The sequence below is a fragment of the Haemaphysalis longicornis genome, unplaced genomic scaffold (assembly GCF_048455015.1).
Source record: "Haemaphysalis longicornis isolate Haplotype H1 unplaced genomic scaffold, Haemaphysalis longicornis Haplotype H1 scaffold_10, whole genome shotgun sequence".
NCBI lineage: Eukaryota > Metazoa > Arthropoda > Arachnida > Ixodida > Ixodidae > Haemaphysalis > Haemaphysalis longicornis.
In genome coordinates, this window is record NW_027526204.1 from 113,328,258 (window position 1) to 113,346,364 (window position 18,107).

Genomic DNA, 18,107 nt, shown 5'->3' on the forward strand with positions numbered 1-18,107 from the left:
TTCGCCGGAGAACGGCACACCGGTTATATGCGCAGCGCGCCCGAAGGAGAGGAAACCGCGGAAGAGAGAGTACTGCTCATGCGCCGGCCCCAGCGCGTATGCCGCGGCTATGACGCAACACAATCCAACACAATCCACTTTAATACAATCCAATCTAAATGCAATCCAAATCCAATCCAATTTAATCCAATTCAATCCAAGTTAAGCCAAGCCAAGCCAATCCAATCCAATCCAATCCAATCCAATCCAATCCAATCCAATGCCCCTCGCGAGAGAGTGTTCGCTATCGGAGAGGAGAGGGGGTGAGCGGCGGAGAGCGCAGCTGGCGCGGCGAGGAGAATGGGGGAGGGGTGGACAACGCCGACGACGGCGACGACGAAAACGACAACGATGACGACGCCGGAGGGACAAGGCGAGTGAATCAGATGCTCTGCATCTAAAACAGTTATATGCAGCTAATCACGTGAAGTAAATTACAGAATAAGTTTAATCGTCATAGTTGAATGCTGTCTCAACCAGGCGAAGGCTCTGGAAGACCTAACTCGCTTAGTGCGACCTCTTCAAAGTCTTCCGTGCATAAATTCCGATGGCGTAAGAAACCTTGACCTGTAGATCACAATCAACTGAACTGAACTGAATAACATTTATTTAGATGGGGTAGGCCACATGGCTTTAGTTGGTGAAGGGAAAGAGGGGAAGAAGAAGGGGAGATGGGAATCAGTTTTGATTGGGGCTCGTTGGAGATGAACAGGAATTTCTTTAGGAGGGGGAGTGTAGACCATATCTGAGAAGTCGGCACTTTCCTCTGGCGTGCGAGTTAGTGAAGTGGAATCCCGATCTAGGTATCTGGTTTTCTAGACACCATAAACCTGAATAAACATCCTCAAACAGGGGTGAAAAGCGGCTAGTATGTAGGCTATTTTGTGGCATGCAATACATTCAGTTTGTAAGCGGCGCGGTGAAATCGTAAATTGGCCCAGTTAGCTGGGCTCAGTCCACAAGCTGTTTACAGGGGCATTTTCGACGTGTGAAGTCTAGTGCATTGTTCATTACACCTAGTAGCAGATAAGGTGCTGGGAACTGATAAAACGGTAAATGTTTTGTAGGTATGCAGTACTTAATGGCCGCGGCAACGCTGTCAGCCCTATGATTGTGCTCCATACTCGGTAGAGCGAAGACTGCATTGTGCGTTACCGGAGAAAACCGTGCAACACCGTATTTTCGGGCGTATATCCCGCCCTCGCACATAATACGCACCCCCACTATTAGCCAGCCGGAAAAGAAAAAAACTGCTTAAGCAACAATCACATACTATATAGACAGAAAAAGCGTGTGTTTAGCCCGTTGAATACCATGACTCCAAGGCTAAAGTGAGAATTCACTAATAAAATTCAGTTGTTACAGTGCGCTCGTCCGTGTTTTTTGTGCGTCTCCTTCTATGTTGCTGCACAATCGCTGCCATGGAAAGCTTAGCCAATGTTACTGCGTACGAGCTTCACGGCACAACGGCATTGTTATGAAGCTCCACTAAAACAAAAACTCCGCTTATTATCCCCACCCCTACTTTGCCACAGATTTTTTTTTGCATTTTTGATGCGGGTTGTACGCGCTAAAACACGGTATTGACGAACGAACGTGCTTTGCGACCTGGATTTAGAACTGCTGAAGTAGTTAAAAAATGTGGTTGGTCTCTCTTCAATAGGGACCCGTAACACACGAAAGTGAAATGCGCGTTCACAGGAGCAGTTGAATGTTTATTCTGTGTCGATATGAACTTCCACATTGCTATTTATATTTCGTCGGTATGGCAAAGTTGCACGCATCAGCGTTAGACCCTGGATTGCACGCGCCGGAGCACTGCGTAAATCCGACTGAAACCACAAGCGCTCGCAAAGCGTCCCAGCGAATTAAACCAAACGGGTTCTCAGTGAATCGTTTGGTCAACACACGGTCCGCTGCAGCGGAAAGAACATCGGACCGCGCCACGAGCGCGAAATTCGCAAGTAGGCGTCTATATTACTCCGTGGGCGTTACCTTACAGGCTTCCGCCCAGGTTACGCTGCGCGACCCCCGTGCACGTAGCCGCTGGCATCGAGGCGCCAACTGCCGACGCTCATTAGCGTCGTGATGCACTGCTTCGCTTCATTTCTCCTAGACGGCAGTACCATTTGAAGGGAATGATATAAAGCGCGTTTGTCGTCTCGTTTACGCGTCTGTTCATAGCGCAGTCGGGAGCGCGTTTCGTACCTCAAGTTGCGGCGGGAGTTCGTAGTTCAAATCTCGGCGCAGCCGCGTCAAGCAAAGTTTCTCCGGCGATGTCATTTCCGTGACGAATATGACGTCAGCCAGATCTTAGTGGACCCCGGCATTAAATTACTTTCGTGTTAAAAAAGAAAAAAAGAAGAAACTGTCGGTCAGCGTCTGCTGCGGCACGCGCACGTGGTCCTGCAGTGCTTATGATCGGTTGGCTGCGCCTGGTGTCGCGTGCCAACGGCGTCTGCCGGCCACAGACAGCTGAGGAACACTGCGTTCCATTCTTCACAAGGCTTAAAACGCTCTTCTCGTGGTCGCCGCGTCGCACACCGAAGCTTTCATTTCGCCCAACGCACCAGAGCGCTTCTTCTCCGACCGTCGACCATCCTGGGCTCCATGGACAGCAACAGCGACCCGCCGGGCCCCAAGAAGCGCAAGCTCGCCTGGAGCAGCGCCGAAGAAATGCGACTCATCGAGCTGTACAGGCAGTTCAGCCTGCTGTGGGACAACCGCCTCCCGGACTACTACAAGAAGGAGCAGCGCCAGTGTGCCCTTCGCGCAATCGCCAGCCGAATGGGAGACAAGTTCACCGGTAGGTGCATGCACTCTGCCGTCTGTTTTTAGGGGCGAAGCTCCTTATGGCCGAGGGTCCGGCGTCCGTGGTCACCGCACAACACCGTGTAAATCGAAACATCTGTAACAAAAGGTTCACAAAAGGTTAGAGAGAGAGAGAGAGAGAGAGAGAGAGAGAGAGAGAGAGAGAGAGAGAGAGAGAGAGAGAGAGAGAGACTCACAGCACCGTGTAAATCGAAATATCTGTGAACAAAAGGTTCACAAAAGGTTAACAAGAACAAAATAAAAGGTTCACAAAAGGTTAGAGAGAGAGATACAGAGAGAGGGAGAGAGAGTGCTCCTGGAGAGCCGTGCTGCGCATGCGTGAGAAGCATTGGATTTGATTGAATTGAATTGAATTGGATTGAAATTGATCGGATTGGATTGGATTAAGTCGGATTGGATTGGATTGGAACTCGTTTTACCAGCAGTAAGCACTCTCACGGGTGATTTACGGTAAGAACGATCCCCAGTGCTTCGCCCACGCATCATGATTCACTTCGTGGAGATGCATAAATTTTTTAGAATTGTTCGTGGATGAAGGTAGCGCCGTTTATAAGAATGCGCTTAAGATTAAGCTTAATTACAAATATTGAGGGCCAGGGCCTTTCACGTCGGCGATGTCCCGAAAAATGGGTGTGGATGCGATGTGGGTATCTACAAATTCCGAGGGGCACTAATTCAGGGTTTGTCTTTTGTTCTTTAATACGGCAAAGCAATGCGGACACCCTATGCTTTAGGCGCCTCCCGTTCAGCGGTCAAGGCTTCTGCTCCTGCTCTTTTGGCAGGGCTCTTGGCATAACGTGTCCTTAGCTCCTTTCGATTCTGAAGCGGCGCACGACAACGCTGCAGAGAAAGTTCTGCGGTGCCGGTGCAGTGCAGCGGCGTGGTTCCCCGGTACCGTGCATCACGGCTGCACCGTCAATAGTGCCCCTGCGTGTTTACAATCGAGCGAGGTGCAGGCATACTCACCTGCTAATTATACTCGCCTGTCCTTCTCTGCAATTGGATGTTTACGGCCATCTGGGTTGCGCCGTACGTAGCAGCGGCGACGCGATCGTTCGAAGTTCGTCCCGCGTATCTTTAAGCCCGACGCGGTCACCGCAACTGCCAGTAGCCGCCTGCCAACGTGCAACGCCGCAAATACGGCTCGCGCTCGCAGCATCTACGCTCTGCACCTCCTCCGTAGCAGGTGCAGCAGTGCTCTGCACCGCGGCCGCACCGCTGCTGCACCATGTGCAATCGAGCGACGCGGTGCACGGCACCATTCCTGCAGCGGCGAATCGAGTGCTTTGGTGCAGGGCACCGTGCAACGGTGCAGGCGTTGCAGGGAATCGCGTCTGAATCGAATGGAGCTCTTAAGTGCTCGCTTCGCATCAATGGTTCGTCGATTCGCTTTTAGGAGTTCCCAGTCAAGTGACACATAGCGCCATTGAGCGTCACGTTGGAACACGTATCCGCGTGCCACTGGGCTGGCTAGTCTCGTGGAGTCCAGCCTCTGTAAAGGCTGTGCTTCAACGCTACGAAGCCGCGTCCGAATTCTTTGAGTGACCGTTTTTTGGTTGCTTCTTATTTTTCAAATACAGTTGTTATAACCTGTGTGATATATTTATGACCGTTTAGGGCGTTCTAAATCAATGTTTGGTGGTTCCTTTGTTTAAGTCACTTTATGGTGTTTTTTGTTGGCGTGAATTAATGGCTTTGCCTGATTTACGTTAGTTTCGGCTATTGTTTTTGAATGCTCTTCGACATTACCGTAGTTTCGTGCGTAATAGCTAGTATTGGGTTCACAATTTCTATTATGAGTTTGTCGTGTCATGTCTACGTAAGTTTTGGCTGTCTAATACCTAACTCAGCGAACGGCTGGCTCAGATAGCTGGGGTAACAAAACGCGCGTTTTTCGTAAAGTTGGTTTCGCGCGTTTTAAGTGAATTTTGGCCGTTACGTATGCGCTTCTGATGGATTTGTCCTTTTGAGGTCGGTTTTAGCCGAGCATTACAACTTGGATGTGTTAACTGCGGTGATAGGTCGTGTTTCGGTCTTTCGGGACAGCGGCGTAGTCTCCGACAATCTGCCTCAGGACGCCTTGTCAACAAGTACGCGTATTATCATTACCGCGATAAAAATAGCGCACTGCAAAGTTTATACATTCTACATTCTTGCGTGCGAATAAAATTGTAAGCAATATCTACACAAGGAATGGCCTGACCTTCACATTTAAGGGTGAAAAAACAGCGCAAAGACGGGGACTAACGGACGAAAAGACAGTACAAGCGCTGTACTGTCTTTTCGTCCGTTAGTCCCATTCTTTGCGCTGTTTTTTCACCCTGATATGTCGAACCAACTAGCCCAATCCCAAGCCTTAGTCAACTTCACATTTAGCTGAATAAAATAGACTGACTGTTAAAATAAGGATTCAGTCGTTTTAGAACCACGGACAGTCTTATACGCAGTACGGGAATCCAAATGAACCATTCGCGGAGTTTTGCTTAAAAATAGGTTCGGCGCCGACAAATTATCTGGGCTCTGTTTCCCTCATTTTTTTTTTTTATGCGAAGCCTTCGTCAGCCTTTAGCTTCCTCTCCCGTTAGCTGTCTGAACGTTTTTTTTTTAAACAAAAACAGGCGAACCTGTACAGGAGTGGCGGTGCACACTGCTTCTCGTTCGCACGGTCCTAGAAAAAAAAACCGTGAACACATGCGCACTCCATTCTTGCTCCGCAAGTAGCTCAACTCACGTGGCGCGTGCACCTAGCATTTTTTCTCGCACCTGATTGGCGTGGTGAAAAGAGCAGCCATGTCTAGCGTGCCCAAAGGGGCGGCAGTAGTCTCGTTTGCACATTTACGCGCAGTCATATGGGAAATAAGCTCCTTGAGAGAAACCACCGCCGTGAGGCATCCTGGCATTGTCGATACACAACGATGACGGACGATGATAATCAAACGCGCGTACAACAGAACCGGGAAGCCGATTTACAACTCCTTGGCCGTGGAACTGCCGATGAACGCGACATGAGACACAAAAGGATGCGTGCCGATAGGTGACGCCATGTTCCTGCAGCACTTTAGGCGGGTTTACTCCCTTCACGAGAATTTTCGCTGCCGATAACTAACATCCTTACACACTATGGCAAAAAGGACACCCTTTTAGGGGTAGTTTTGTCGCCTATAATGCCCTTAAAAAGTGTTTGAGTGTTTGTTGTGATTTTTCTGGGCTGTGTGGGTGTTAGATAAAGGGTCCCCTTAAGAGTTCAAATCATTTTGCACCAGTATACAACTATATGCCGCCGGTACCGGGATGCCTGCTTCGCGAAACGCTTCGTGCAAAACGAGTCGGAGGGTCGTGTAGCCGGTGCGACAAACTGTGGTTTAAGGCGGTCGCGAGTTGCGATACTGCTATCTTGCACTGTACAAATGGGTGTAGCCCGAAAGAACCCATTCCCGTTTGACCCCTTCCCGTTTGAACCCATTCCCAAAACGCCCTTCCCGCTTGACCCGTCCCGTGCGCGCCTGTTCCCGAAACGACCTTCCCGTTTGGGCGCTTCCTGTTTCCGCCCGTTCCCAAAACGCCCTTCCCGTTACAACCCGCTCCCTAAGCGCCCTTCTCATTTGAACCCGCATCGTTGCAACCCATTTGAATTTTTGAAAATATGCGTTACCGTCTTCGAAACTGTTCCCCAAAATGTGCTTACAAGCAACGGGTCATGCACTAAAAACTAGTATGCACCAAATTTTCCGGAATCGACCGATATTTCCGGCCGATAAAAGTTTCCGAATGCCTTAGGCCGATACTGCCCTCCTGACAAAAAATTTGTAGTGGCGAAAGTGTACTATAAAGATACCCAATATCTTGAGGAATGCACGCATTGTATTTTTCTGCAGTTGGTGTTGGTACGTGCGGCTGAAATTTATTTATCAGCCGCTTTTATGCTCATTGTTTGGAGCGGAGTTTTGTTTTCTGGTTAGAGAGATCTATAGATCAAAGATGTCTGTAGGAGAGACTTTAAAAAAGGCAAAAACATGTGCAGAAATCTGAGAATTGGCTACAAATGCCTTTCCTACGTGAGTAATGGGCAGATATTTTTATTTATTTGCTGATATTTTACGGCCTGGTCGGGCTCATGCAAGAGTGAACATAAAAACACATCAGTATTGGTTGGCGTAGTTTACAAATTCCCCACACAAATAAGTAAAAGACATAAATATGTAATAGACGCAAAGGGAACAAGGATATGCATTCGTAATGTATTCCAATTTTAAAATACGCCGATTCAACCAGAACACATATTTACAATACGTGGAGAAAATTCTTCTAACGATACCGAGTTCACTGTTCGTGCAGTTAACTTATTCCAGTAAGAAATTGCACGAGGAAACAAAGAGAACTTTCGAATAGCAATTCAGCTGATTGGCTGCCAAATAGTCTTACTATGATGTTTTCTCGCTGAACGTATGAAAGGCCCTTGGAGGTAGTATTCCCGCGAAAATTTTAAGTTTCTGTAGTAAAGAAAATTTAGGCTAAAGACGACCCTGCATGCGCTGATTAAGTGTTTGAAGGTTTGCCCTATTATGCAAATTGAGTACGATAGATTGACGGGAATAAACAGAATCAATAAAACGCAAAGCTAAGTTTATATTTTTCGCCGATTCTCATGACTGCGATTTTTTATAGCCAGATGTGGCATATATATCCAGATACATAGGGTTACTTTATTTTTATACATCTTTTTATCTTTTATAGTTTTAATGTGTTTTATTTCGACATTGATGTACACTTGCGCTATTATAACGATTAAATGTGTTAGTCCGCCAAATACGATTTCTTTCAAAGTGAGGGTGTTTTTGCGATTTTTTATTTGTGCGTCCGCGGCGCTTTTCTGGGCTTTCTGAATTTATCATTTTTTGGTTTGTTAATTTAAAAGATTTGTCAATAATTTGTTAATTGTTAATTTGTTTGTTAAGCTTTGTTAATTTAAAAGATTTGTTAATTGGTATGACGAATTGTAACCAAATGTCGTCGTCTCTAGATTCAAAAAGTGAAGCCCACGTTTGAAAAGCAGTCAATTGAGGACTCTGGATGTACTGAGCATGCTATCGCAGCGGCTGTGAACATACGGAAATAAATGAAAAACAATATGAAAATGTTTTTTATAACTTTTCATAAACGGGGTACGTTATTCTGGGAACGGGCTAAATAGGAAAACACGAAACGGGAAGGTTATTTCGCCCCGGGATGAAATGGGAAGGAACAAACGGGAAGGTTGAAATGGGAATGGGTTCAAACGGGAACCTCCCGTACAAATATCTCGCCTCTTTTCGCAGGCGACGTAGACTCTTGATACCTTCATACACAGTGTTTCGCATTTCGTAGAGGTTTCTGTCACGTTGTGGTCTCCTTAATTCTTTTATTTATTCCGTTTCGCACTTCCATCCAAGCTGCGGCAGCTTAAGATCGAACAAAAAAATTAATGAAAAAGGCCAAAAGCCCAAATATATGCTCCTTGTGCTTTGCGGGTACCAACTATCATGTTGTGATGATGCGACCCTGTCCAATCCGATTCCTTCATCGGTATGGTAAAACTAGCGGCCTCCAATTTTACGAACACCTTTCCCACGAGCCCGCTTCGCCGCCGGTGCCACCTTTCAATTGTCCATCAATTGCCCTTCAATTACCTCTCTACAATTGGCCTTATTCGCACGTCGAAGCAATCTTCGGCCATTCTATCAGTACCAACGGCAACTGCCCGCAATGGGATAATCACGCTGTACGGACGACGACGATGTCAAGGCAAATGTATCGTCTTGTCCTATCTCGCGTGAATGGGCGTAGCAACGACAATATCTCCCTCAGCCTCTTGGCCAATCCTACATAGGCAATTGCAGTCGCAGCAATCGTAATGAGATTGTATGATTAGAACACAGACAATCCAAATTCTGGGAACCTTCTTATATACAGCTGGTGCTGTACGTAAAAATGAAGGTTCGTCTAGGTAAATAGCTACCATAAACGCATTTGGGACAAGGATCATAACTTCCAATGGCACTGGAGTAAATTCATTCAAAATTGAAAACAAAGAGATACTATTGCGACGGCACTCCATCGCTGTTTAAGTTCTGAGTTTTGTATTCGTTTTTGTGCTATCACAATGTGTCATTTTTTTTCGTGAGCACGGCTCTATCCAAAACCGGAATTAAATCATGCGAAGGTCACTGCAGTAGGAACAGTCAAAATAAATCGATACAATGACTCATTCATTTTTAGGGGAATATTATGTGTGGGCTGGTTTATAAAACTGTCAAAATGAAATCAACATTTATTATAGCCAGATAAAAGCTGCAATAGGCAAATTTTAAGAATGTTTGTTTCGGTGTAAATTATATCGTTCTGGGGAATTTTTTTTGTCATCCAGTGGGGAACGTGAGGAATAAGATCAAGTCGCTGCGGGATTACTACGTGAAGGAGAAGAAAAGGGAAGAATCCAAACGGAAGCACAACTTCCGGGGCTACGTGCCCCGCTGGGAACACTTTGCGTCCTTGGAGTTCCTTCGCCACTGCACAGCATCCAGCGACCCCCGCGACTTCCGGCCCAACGTGCCCAATCTGGTGAGTGTCAGGACGGCTCAGCTACCCCTGCCCTAGTCCGTTCTCGAGAGAGAGAGAGAGAGAGAGAGAGAGAGAGAGAGAGAGAGAGAGAGAGAGACAGGGAGAGAGAGGAAGAGGGAGGGAGGGTGGGACAGAGGAAGAGACGGAGAGAAAAAAAAAACCGGGACAAATCCACTGAAGTGAAACCTCGGAAGGGGCGAAGCATGCAGTGTATCAGTAAAACACGTTGTTGGGCAAGTTGGAGCATCTTTGGTAAAACTTAGAGCACGAATCAACAAGGACGATAGAAAGACGACAAACACAAGCGCTCTAGTTGGTCGTCTTTCTGTCGTCCTTTTTGGTTCGCGCTGCAAGTTTTACCATGCAGTGTATGAGTGTATTCTTGGCGCCTTGGCGTTTTTGCCAACAGGGATGAAACCGTTGGGAGGTGGAGGTATACAGCTTGGCTGTAAAAGTCTCGTGCCTTTGAAGCACGAAGCGTTGTAGCGCGAAGCATAAACGAGTGTCCCGAGTTTTTAGTACCGTGACTACATGAGACGACGATTACGATGAAGACAAGAGACGCCAACAGCCCGAGCCGCTAAGGGGCTGCTCCACTAAAATAACCTGATTAAATTGAGCTCCCCTTCACTGGGGGATGTTGGTGGCCATTGGTGTCAGTGCAGCGACGACCGAATCGTATCCTTTGAAGTGACTCTGGGGAAGCTGAGGAACCCTGCAGCAGCTATTGCCGATACTTCTAATGCATACTGCGGTAAAAGCTGTTGCCCCACAAATCTCCTTCGGCAAATGGCAACAATTCTTGAACTTTACGATGATTCCTAGGCGCTGCTTATGAGGTAGTGATTGCGAAACCAGCAATGTCCAACTGTGGGATCCGCAAGGGTCATCTCAACAATGCTCATCATCGTTTTAAAATAGAGCGCGATTACACATCTATTATTTTCTGATGGATGCGAAAAGCGAAAACGACCATGTGTTCGAGATTTCGGCACATGTTATAGATCCCCAGGCCCTAAAAATTAATCCGGAGCCCTCCACTACAGCGCGCCTCATCGCCTGTGTAGCGTCGGTGCCTTAAACTCCACAATCAATCAATCAATCAATCAATCAATCAATCAATCAATCAATCAATCAATCAATCAATCAATCAATCAATCAATCAATCAATCAATCAATCAATCAATCAACTTGCGCAAAAACATGTTTTGCTGAGAAATCATCTTTTACTTTAGTTTTCTTTTGTTTTTAGGCTACTATGACTCAGCACCTCACATTATCTGCATTGCCAAGCAAAGGAGACATTTAACCTTACCTGCTACTCGTCTAACGGTAATTGTGTAATTAGTATTGTTTAAATTATAATTCAGGCGTCAGCACATGCCTCTGAATACTCTTACACGCATTAGGGTATTTTCGTTCTGTTTGAGGTCAAACGTTCTTTCCAAAATGAGAGACTAATTACATTGCTTGCAAGAGGACTTTCATATACCATGACGCTGTGTGGCCGTGACCTGGGCGGTATTGTGAAGGCTATAAACGGTGATTCTTGGTAGCGGCATATCTTCTGTATCCAGCCCTCATTCCTTTTATTATAACGGGCTGAACCGTCCCACTTGCCGGAATAATTTCTTGCTCGTCGCTGTCTATATCACTGTCGCTTGTGTGAACTTTCGCCAAGTGGCTCTGCGTAGGCCGCACCCTGCGTGTTTACTCCTTGATATTAGTACCAGTTCCGCAAGTATAGCATTTGCAAAAGGGTAATTAAACGCGTTGATATGCCGTGTACCCTGTCTACACCAAGCTAAAAGTTACCAAACCGCGTTTATGTATTATGAAAATGCGTAGAATTGAGCTAAGAGAACATTTTGAAGTGCAAAAAGTCATACCCAGCTTTCTCGCTCAAAATTCCAACCTCTCAGGAACCTAGCAAAACCACTTTAGGAAAGTGATATTTGGCATAACGCCAGAAGTCAACGTGAAGATGAAAACACTAAAAGAAGTTTCCAGGATTCTGAATATTTTTTTGTGTAATTCGCTGTCAAATCTTATTCCTAATGCATTTCTAAGGGATAGTTTCCATGGCTCAGGAACCTAGTCCCGACACGTGCGCGACTTGAAACTGTGCACAAAGCAAGTATTCACCCCAAGTATTAGCTGTGCAAATTTTCATTTCGCTAAAAAATTGCAGAGTAATCACTGTTGAAAGGACTGCCATGAGCGGGAAAGCTGCACACGTATGAGTCGCGAAAACACAACGAACATACCGACTCCAGGCCGTTGGTGTTAAACCCGCCATTTTAGCGCTACACGACTGAGGCCGCACACTAAATTTTTTTACACCCTTTTTTGGCCAAAAGGGTGTAAAAATCTTGTCCCATGGCTAATACCCTTAAAAGGTGTTTTTGCAATAAAAGGGTGTAGGGATAAAAAAAGGGTGTTGAGCTCTACACTCCTAAAGGGTGTTGAGGATGCTCAGCACCCTAAAAAGGGTGTTGAGCATCCGGCAAGCGCAGTGGCATTGTGAATCGGCGGAGCGCGCAGCATTCAACACAAGCAGTCAATACACACAAGTTACTTTTTTTTTCTTTATTGCCTGCTTGGCGTCAACACAACACGCACTGCTCAGTACACAAATTAGTAGCTCCAGCCACCAATCGGCTAAAGGTAGTGGCTTAAAACATTTTAAATTGCGCTAGAACATCCAGAATGGGTAACCACTCAGGCTCTTGCGGCATGACTCGATAAACTTCTCTTATATAAGCAACGCTTTCAATGAAGTACTCTCGCACTGTACGAGCATCTTCTTCGCAATTTTGAACCTCCATGCGAGTTTTCCACATAGAATGCAGACTAAGTGCCATGAATATATCATAGGGCATGCCTCCATCATTGTTAATGGGCAAAAAGCGAATGCCATAAGGCGTTAATGGTAAGTCCTTTTTCGGGGTTCGTTGAAGGATGTCCCAGTGAAACACCGCATCCCAACAATCCAGAAAGATGTGCTCAATTGTTTCCAGCTTTTGGCATAATCTACAGTTAAGTGTCCATGGGTGTACATATAGTCCTTTTTCCTGCAGCCAGGGTTTTACAGGTAGCCTGCCGCTATGAAGTTTAAAGAAGAAAGATTTTACAGATGAACGTACTGGCATTTTTAGAACATCTTTTCCTGAACCCACTGCATATAACTGACGATAAGCCGAAACAGGCAGACACACATCAATCATAACTTTGTACAAACGTTTCCGCGGTACACTACTCAACTACTCCGAGGAAAACCTAACCCTTAAAATCCTAATTCCACCACTTAAAATCCTTAAATTCCACCACTTCGCGCAAGAACCCACGCACACGTACAAATCGCATTTGAGAAGTTGAAACTACATAGTGTGGAATAACATCACGTAGTCGGACTTGTACCACAGTATGTAGAAAGCAATCTCTTTGATCTCTCAGAAATATAAACGTATTTGTCGGATAAACAAATGTGCCAGTTCTAATCAACCACTTTTCACCGAGCGAAACAAATTCGTTCGACTCATGCGCTCCCAACTTGAGCCCCACAAAAACACCGCAAACACCCTGTGCAGCTTTTGTATGTTCCTTCTTGACATACAAATCGCCTGTGGGACGTACCATACCTTGGCAACAGCAGACACATTACATACTGATGCACGGGCAAACATTAACAGATCCCTTCCCCCCCCCATTGTGTTAATTTCTTTCTAACTCTATCAGTTTCTCCGTCCCAGTACTGTCTAGCGTCCTGGTAGTTTTCAAGTGGGATGCCCAGATATCTGGCCGGAGTTTTCGTCCAAGGAATGTTCTCGAAAAACACTGGCCCACTTGGCCAGTCGCTATGCCAAAATCATATGCACTTGTTCCAGTTAACTGCACTGGTAGACAACTCGGAAAATCGCTTTAGATCGTTCAGTTGGAACACAAATGAATTGAGCAAGAAAACCAACGGGATGCAAGCGGTACAGGGAGACCATACTTACTTAGTGGTACATGTGGTGTTCTTGCTTTTATATCCAGCAGAGGAAAGCCCCCCAATCGAGTCGGTGGGCTTGTCGCAAAAAACAGATATTTTAGCGCTTATTTTGGAAGTATGGATTTTACTTTGAGACTAAACAAATTAACACGCGGATTTGCAAAAACTTTTTAATTATGACGTAGTTTTTGTGTTCCATAATTTATGGAATTTTATTAAATACCAAACAAGTCTTCCCCGCCACCCCAACACCCTTCAAAAAGGGTGTTCGTTATTTCAACACCCTTTTTCCCAGAAGGGCCTAAAGCTACAAATTAGGGTGTTCGAAACTAAGAAAAAGGGCGCAAAGAAAAAGCGTGCAAGAAAAATGGTGTGAGAAAAGACGATCAACTAAAAATAAGGTGAAGAGACCACCAACTTTGGAGGCATTTTGTGCCTGTTTACACGGGTGGACTGAACATTTTCTCCAAGCGGTCGGTGTTTCGTACCTCACGATGTCTAAAGCAATATGAATTGGCATAATTTATTACCAGTGGAGCTCTTTAAGCTTGAGATATTTTAGGTGGCGTTAGCAAAAAAATACGAAGAAAAAACTGCGGCACCTATATATGGTGCACCAGCGCAGATAGGGTATCGTAACAGTGAAGTCGGCATTCGAGCTTGTTAGAGTGGGAGCACAGGGGGCGTTTGCGTAAGCGCACCTCTTGCTATACCATTTCAAAGGTACTAGACTTTTTTGGATTCTAAAAGGCAGACGAATTGGCGCAGCTTGCAGTAGGGGTGCAAGGCTGGAGAAACAGCATAGCTGGGGGCCGCCCTAGCTTGTTTTCCCCTTGGATCCCCAGGCAGTGAGGGGGGCGGGCACACTCACTGGAACAGCCTTGTAAAATCCGGTTAAATTTGGCCTCACCCCTCAGCGGTCATCCTAGCTTAGCAAGAACATTGCAAAGCTTAGCAAACACAACAAAACTTATCAACACCGGAAGAAACTAGGTCGACCCTCAGCTTCGCTGTTATTTTTTTGCAACTGAACACCTATTTCACACCGTTTCAACAACCTACATTAGGCCAAGCGTGTTGCAGTCGGTAAACACCCTTTTCGCCACACGACTATAGTCTTTTTAATTTTGAAGGTTCAAATTGGTGTTTCACGTGCCAAAGCTAAATTTGGGGCATGAGGTGCACCGCGTATGGAAACGAGCGATAATTGCATACGCGCCATTATTTTTTTTGCGTTTGAAAATTTCTTGCGAGTAGAGGAGTATATGAGGGGATGTCTTGTTCTTTACAGTGCTGTTATGCATCCAAATGGCTTTAATAAATGAACAGCTGAACACCTTTTGTACACCCTTTCATCACCCTAAGAAAAAACCAAGGGTGTTGAAGTTGATCAACACCCTTTTGTGCGCACAAAAAGGGTGTAGAGCAAGAAAAAGGGTGTTGAGATGCAAGCAAAAGGTTGTAAAGGCCTTCCATCATTCTTTTTTCACGTATTTTCCCTTTTCTTCCTTTTTACCTTTTCCCCCTTTTTGGCTAAAAGGGTGTAGAAAAGTTTAGTGCACGGGGAGGAGGATTGTTTCAGCCGTAACCCAAGGGAATACGATGATTGTCCAGAACGAACCACTGGGTGGCACTGTGTGGGTACAAGAATTCTAGAAGGCTAACGATGAAATACGGAAAGAACAGCAGACAATCCAAAACAGCCAAGGTAACCAAAAAAGAGGCAAGGCAGATTGAAACGAATAAATCTAGGGAAAAAATGGAAGCGAAACATCGTTAGAGATGTACAGGGCTGAGTAATGGAACATTAGAAATGAAAATTTCTACGATAATTCCCAGGGCAGTGATTTGCTTTTTGAGGCTAGAGCAGGTTGCCTGCTCACTAACAGTTTTGTGGGGAAGTATTCACAAAATCATGGGGTATACGTGGTCTGCGGAAAAGAAACAGAAACTATGCGGCACATATGCGGCACATATCCATCCAAATCTACATGAAGGGAATATTCGGCTTCTAGAAGCCCTAGGATTTAAGGGTATCACAGTGGAAGTTAACTTCAAGGCTGTCGAGGGGACGAAGAGAAGATTCGAATGCTGGCGGAAGAAAAGCAGAGAGGGGAATATTGCCTAGTACAGTTACCACCTGTAACAGGGAAAAAAAGTGTTTTGAACCTAATAAGCTTTTTGTGCCTGCCCTAAGCAGCGCTTGTATTAAACCAAGAGTGTAAAACATGGGTATATTAGTCCTTTTTCGTAAGATGACATGTCGTCACCCCGCTACAAAGGGAAAACCAATAGCAATCATCAATCATCATCATCATCAAGCGTCGGGCTTTTCTATCTGGGAATGGAATCTCGCTTTTCACCAAGCAGCGATGCACAGAAACTGTGACAAACAATAGCAACTGCCAATAAAACAGATAACTTAAGGCATGATACTGGAGACCTAGATGATGAGAGAGTTCTGCATAAAACGCAAGCTGTGACCAGTATCTCTCCATAAAATGTTTGCTATCGGCTGCCACAAGTCAAACAAGTGTGCGAGTAACAGGGGCTCGTGAATTACTGTAGCCGCCATGCTTAAGGACCCTTTCTGTGGTTAATTACCCGAAGCCCTTAAGAACTACTTTCCTGGCGGCAGCAAGAGCAACGTCAGTGGGATGGTTCCTACAAATGTAAATTGTAACAGTGGGTCCATCTTGTCGTGCTCAGAAAAAGCTGTTGGGCATTTTCGTGGAGTGCACATACATAATGTGCACTGCGGTGTAATGTTAAACGGAACCGGTGAGAGGATGGCCGCCGCGCTCCGTGCAGTGCCGGCGCCGAGAAGTGGCAAGAATCGTAAGCATTCGGCCAATGGGCGCGCTGGCCGCACGGGGCGGGTTGGCGACGCGCACGTCGTCTGCTACGCCGCGCCGCCGTGCCGTTCAGCTTCCGAGAGCTGGGAAATATCGTACTGAAAAGGATGGAATGATCCTTCAAGTGTGGAATTTCCTAGCTCTAACAAGCTTAGCGGCACAGCGGCGCCCCGTAGCAGACGACGCGCGGCTGCTCTCGCCTCGCAAATTAGTGTGTAAGTGCTAGCAATTTATGATTTTCGCCAATTCTCCTCGCGGCGGCTTCTTTTTAACAGCAGATCTCACCGTACGTACCCTGTGAATTGGCACAGGCAATCAAGTGCGAGCCACCGGAAGTGTACCCAGCATTTCCAGATGGCGAAGGCCCGGGCAGCATGATCCTTCCTCCATTGGCGGATGACAGCTCGGATGACGACGGGGAGCCGGCGAGTCATGCCCACCAGGGTACCAGAACAGCAGCACAGGGTATCCCACCTCAGGAACGACCCAATACGAGCTTGCTGCAACCTGGGCCTTCTGGGACGACAACAGCTATTGCAGAGAATTGGCCCAATCTAGGCCTTCTGCAACCTGGGCCTTCAGGAATGACAATGTTCCACTATTTCCCTAGTCGTTTGGTTCTTGCTTTTGAACAAAATCTTGCACTCTGAAAACAAAGGCACGCATCCACAATCGCAACAATGCTGCCCAATGTGGCGCTACTTCTTTTTTGCGCTATACATCTGTTAATAAGCTTAAAAGTTGTTTTTTGATCATGGAGCACCAACGAGCTCGAACCCACACGTTAAGTTCTGCTTAATTGGTTGTTCTTGTTCCAGCCAATGCCACCAGCTGCCGCGAGCCCAGCCGAGCCGTCTGAAGGGAACGGACGGCCTGTCGTCAGTCCAGGACCGGGACATCACTCACCCGACAGCGGACTTGAACCTGAGCTGAGTCAGGGCGCCATAGCGCCATGCCCCGTGCCTCTGGAAGATGAGGGCGAGGTTCTGTTCTACCAGCTGCTGATGGTACAACTGGCCGGAATGAGCGAATATGATCAGGGCGTCGCAAAAGTGCGCATGCAAGAAGCGATGTTCGACATCAAGCACAACTTCGAGCCTCCTTCGTCGCCGGGTGGACCAGCGCCCTGACTAGCTTCGGCCGCCAGCAGAAGCTCTACTCTGCCGTAGGAACTACGGTCGTGACTTTGGCGTTACTACCGCGGTGCGTATGAGCGTTTTGACAAACTGAGCTTGCTATCTCCGATGGCGTGTCAGGCACGGCGCTAATTAGGCAGCCCGTCAAAACTTCTTGAGTTGTTCCAATTGAATGTGGAGACAATAAAAATACCTTGACTTTCCGCCAACAGTGCCACACCTTCGCTTCCACGGATGGATGACAGACTACTTATCTGCAACAAAACGCGAGCGCTCTATCTGTGTGGGGGACGTTCTCATTGTGGAAGTACTCACAGAACGCAAACTGTGAGTAGAAAAGCAGACTTATGGAGGACTTTGTTTTACGGTTGCTAATTGGCCACAAACGCGAAACATAATCACAACAATCTGTATGGCACAGAACCGCAGATACGTCCACTGCGATGAACAGCTCGGTGTGCTGCATACTTCAATCCAATTTAAGGCGACCTTACTCGGACGCCACGCTTTAGCTCCATACCCACAGAAATCCTGTAAATTATAGTAAAAAGGAAAAGTGTGTATCCGAAACGTAAACTTAATTCTACATAAGTGGGTGGAAAACGCGTTTCCCGTACTGTTATTGCATCGCCCGGTAGAAGTGGCCGTTTTTTC

At 46.4% G+C, this 18,107-nt stretch overlaps 1 protein-coding gene across 1 annotated transcript; it reads left to right on the forward strand.

The window, feature by feature from the left end:
* The first annotated feature begins 2,106 nt into the window (after positions 1-2,106).
* LOC144157909 (uncharacterized) lies at positions 2,107-17,651 on the forward strand. The gene is made up of 3 exons (XM_077688625.1): positions 2,107-2,845; positions 9,275-9,468; positions 17,136-17,651. The coding sequence occupies exons 1-3, from the start codon at positions 2,650-2,652 to the stop codon at positions 17,445-17,447; spliced, it is 702 nt and encodes a 233-aa protein (XP_077544751.1). The 5' UTR covers positions 2,107-2,649; the 3' UTR covers positions 17,448-17,651.
* Positions 17,652-18,107: the final 456 nt, after the last annotated feature.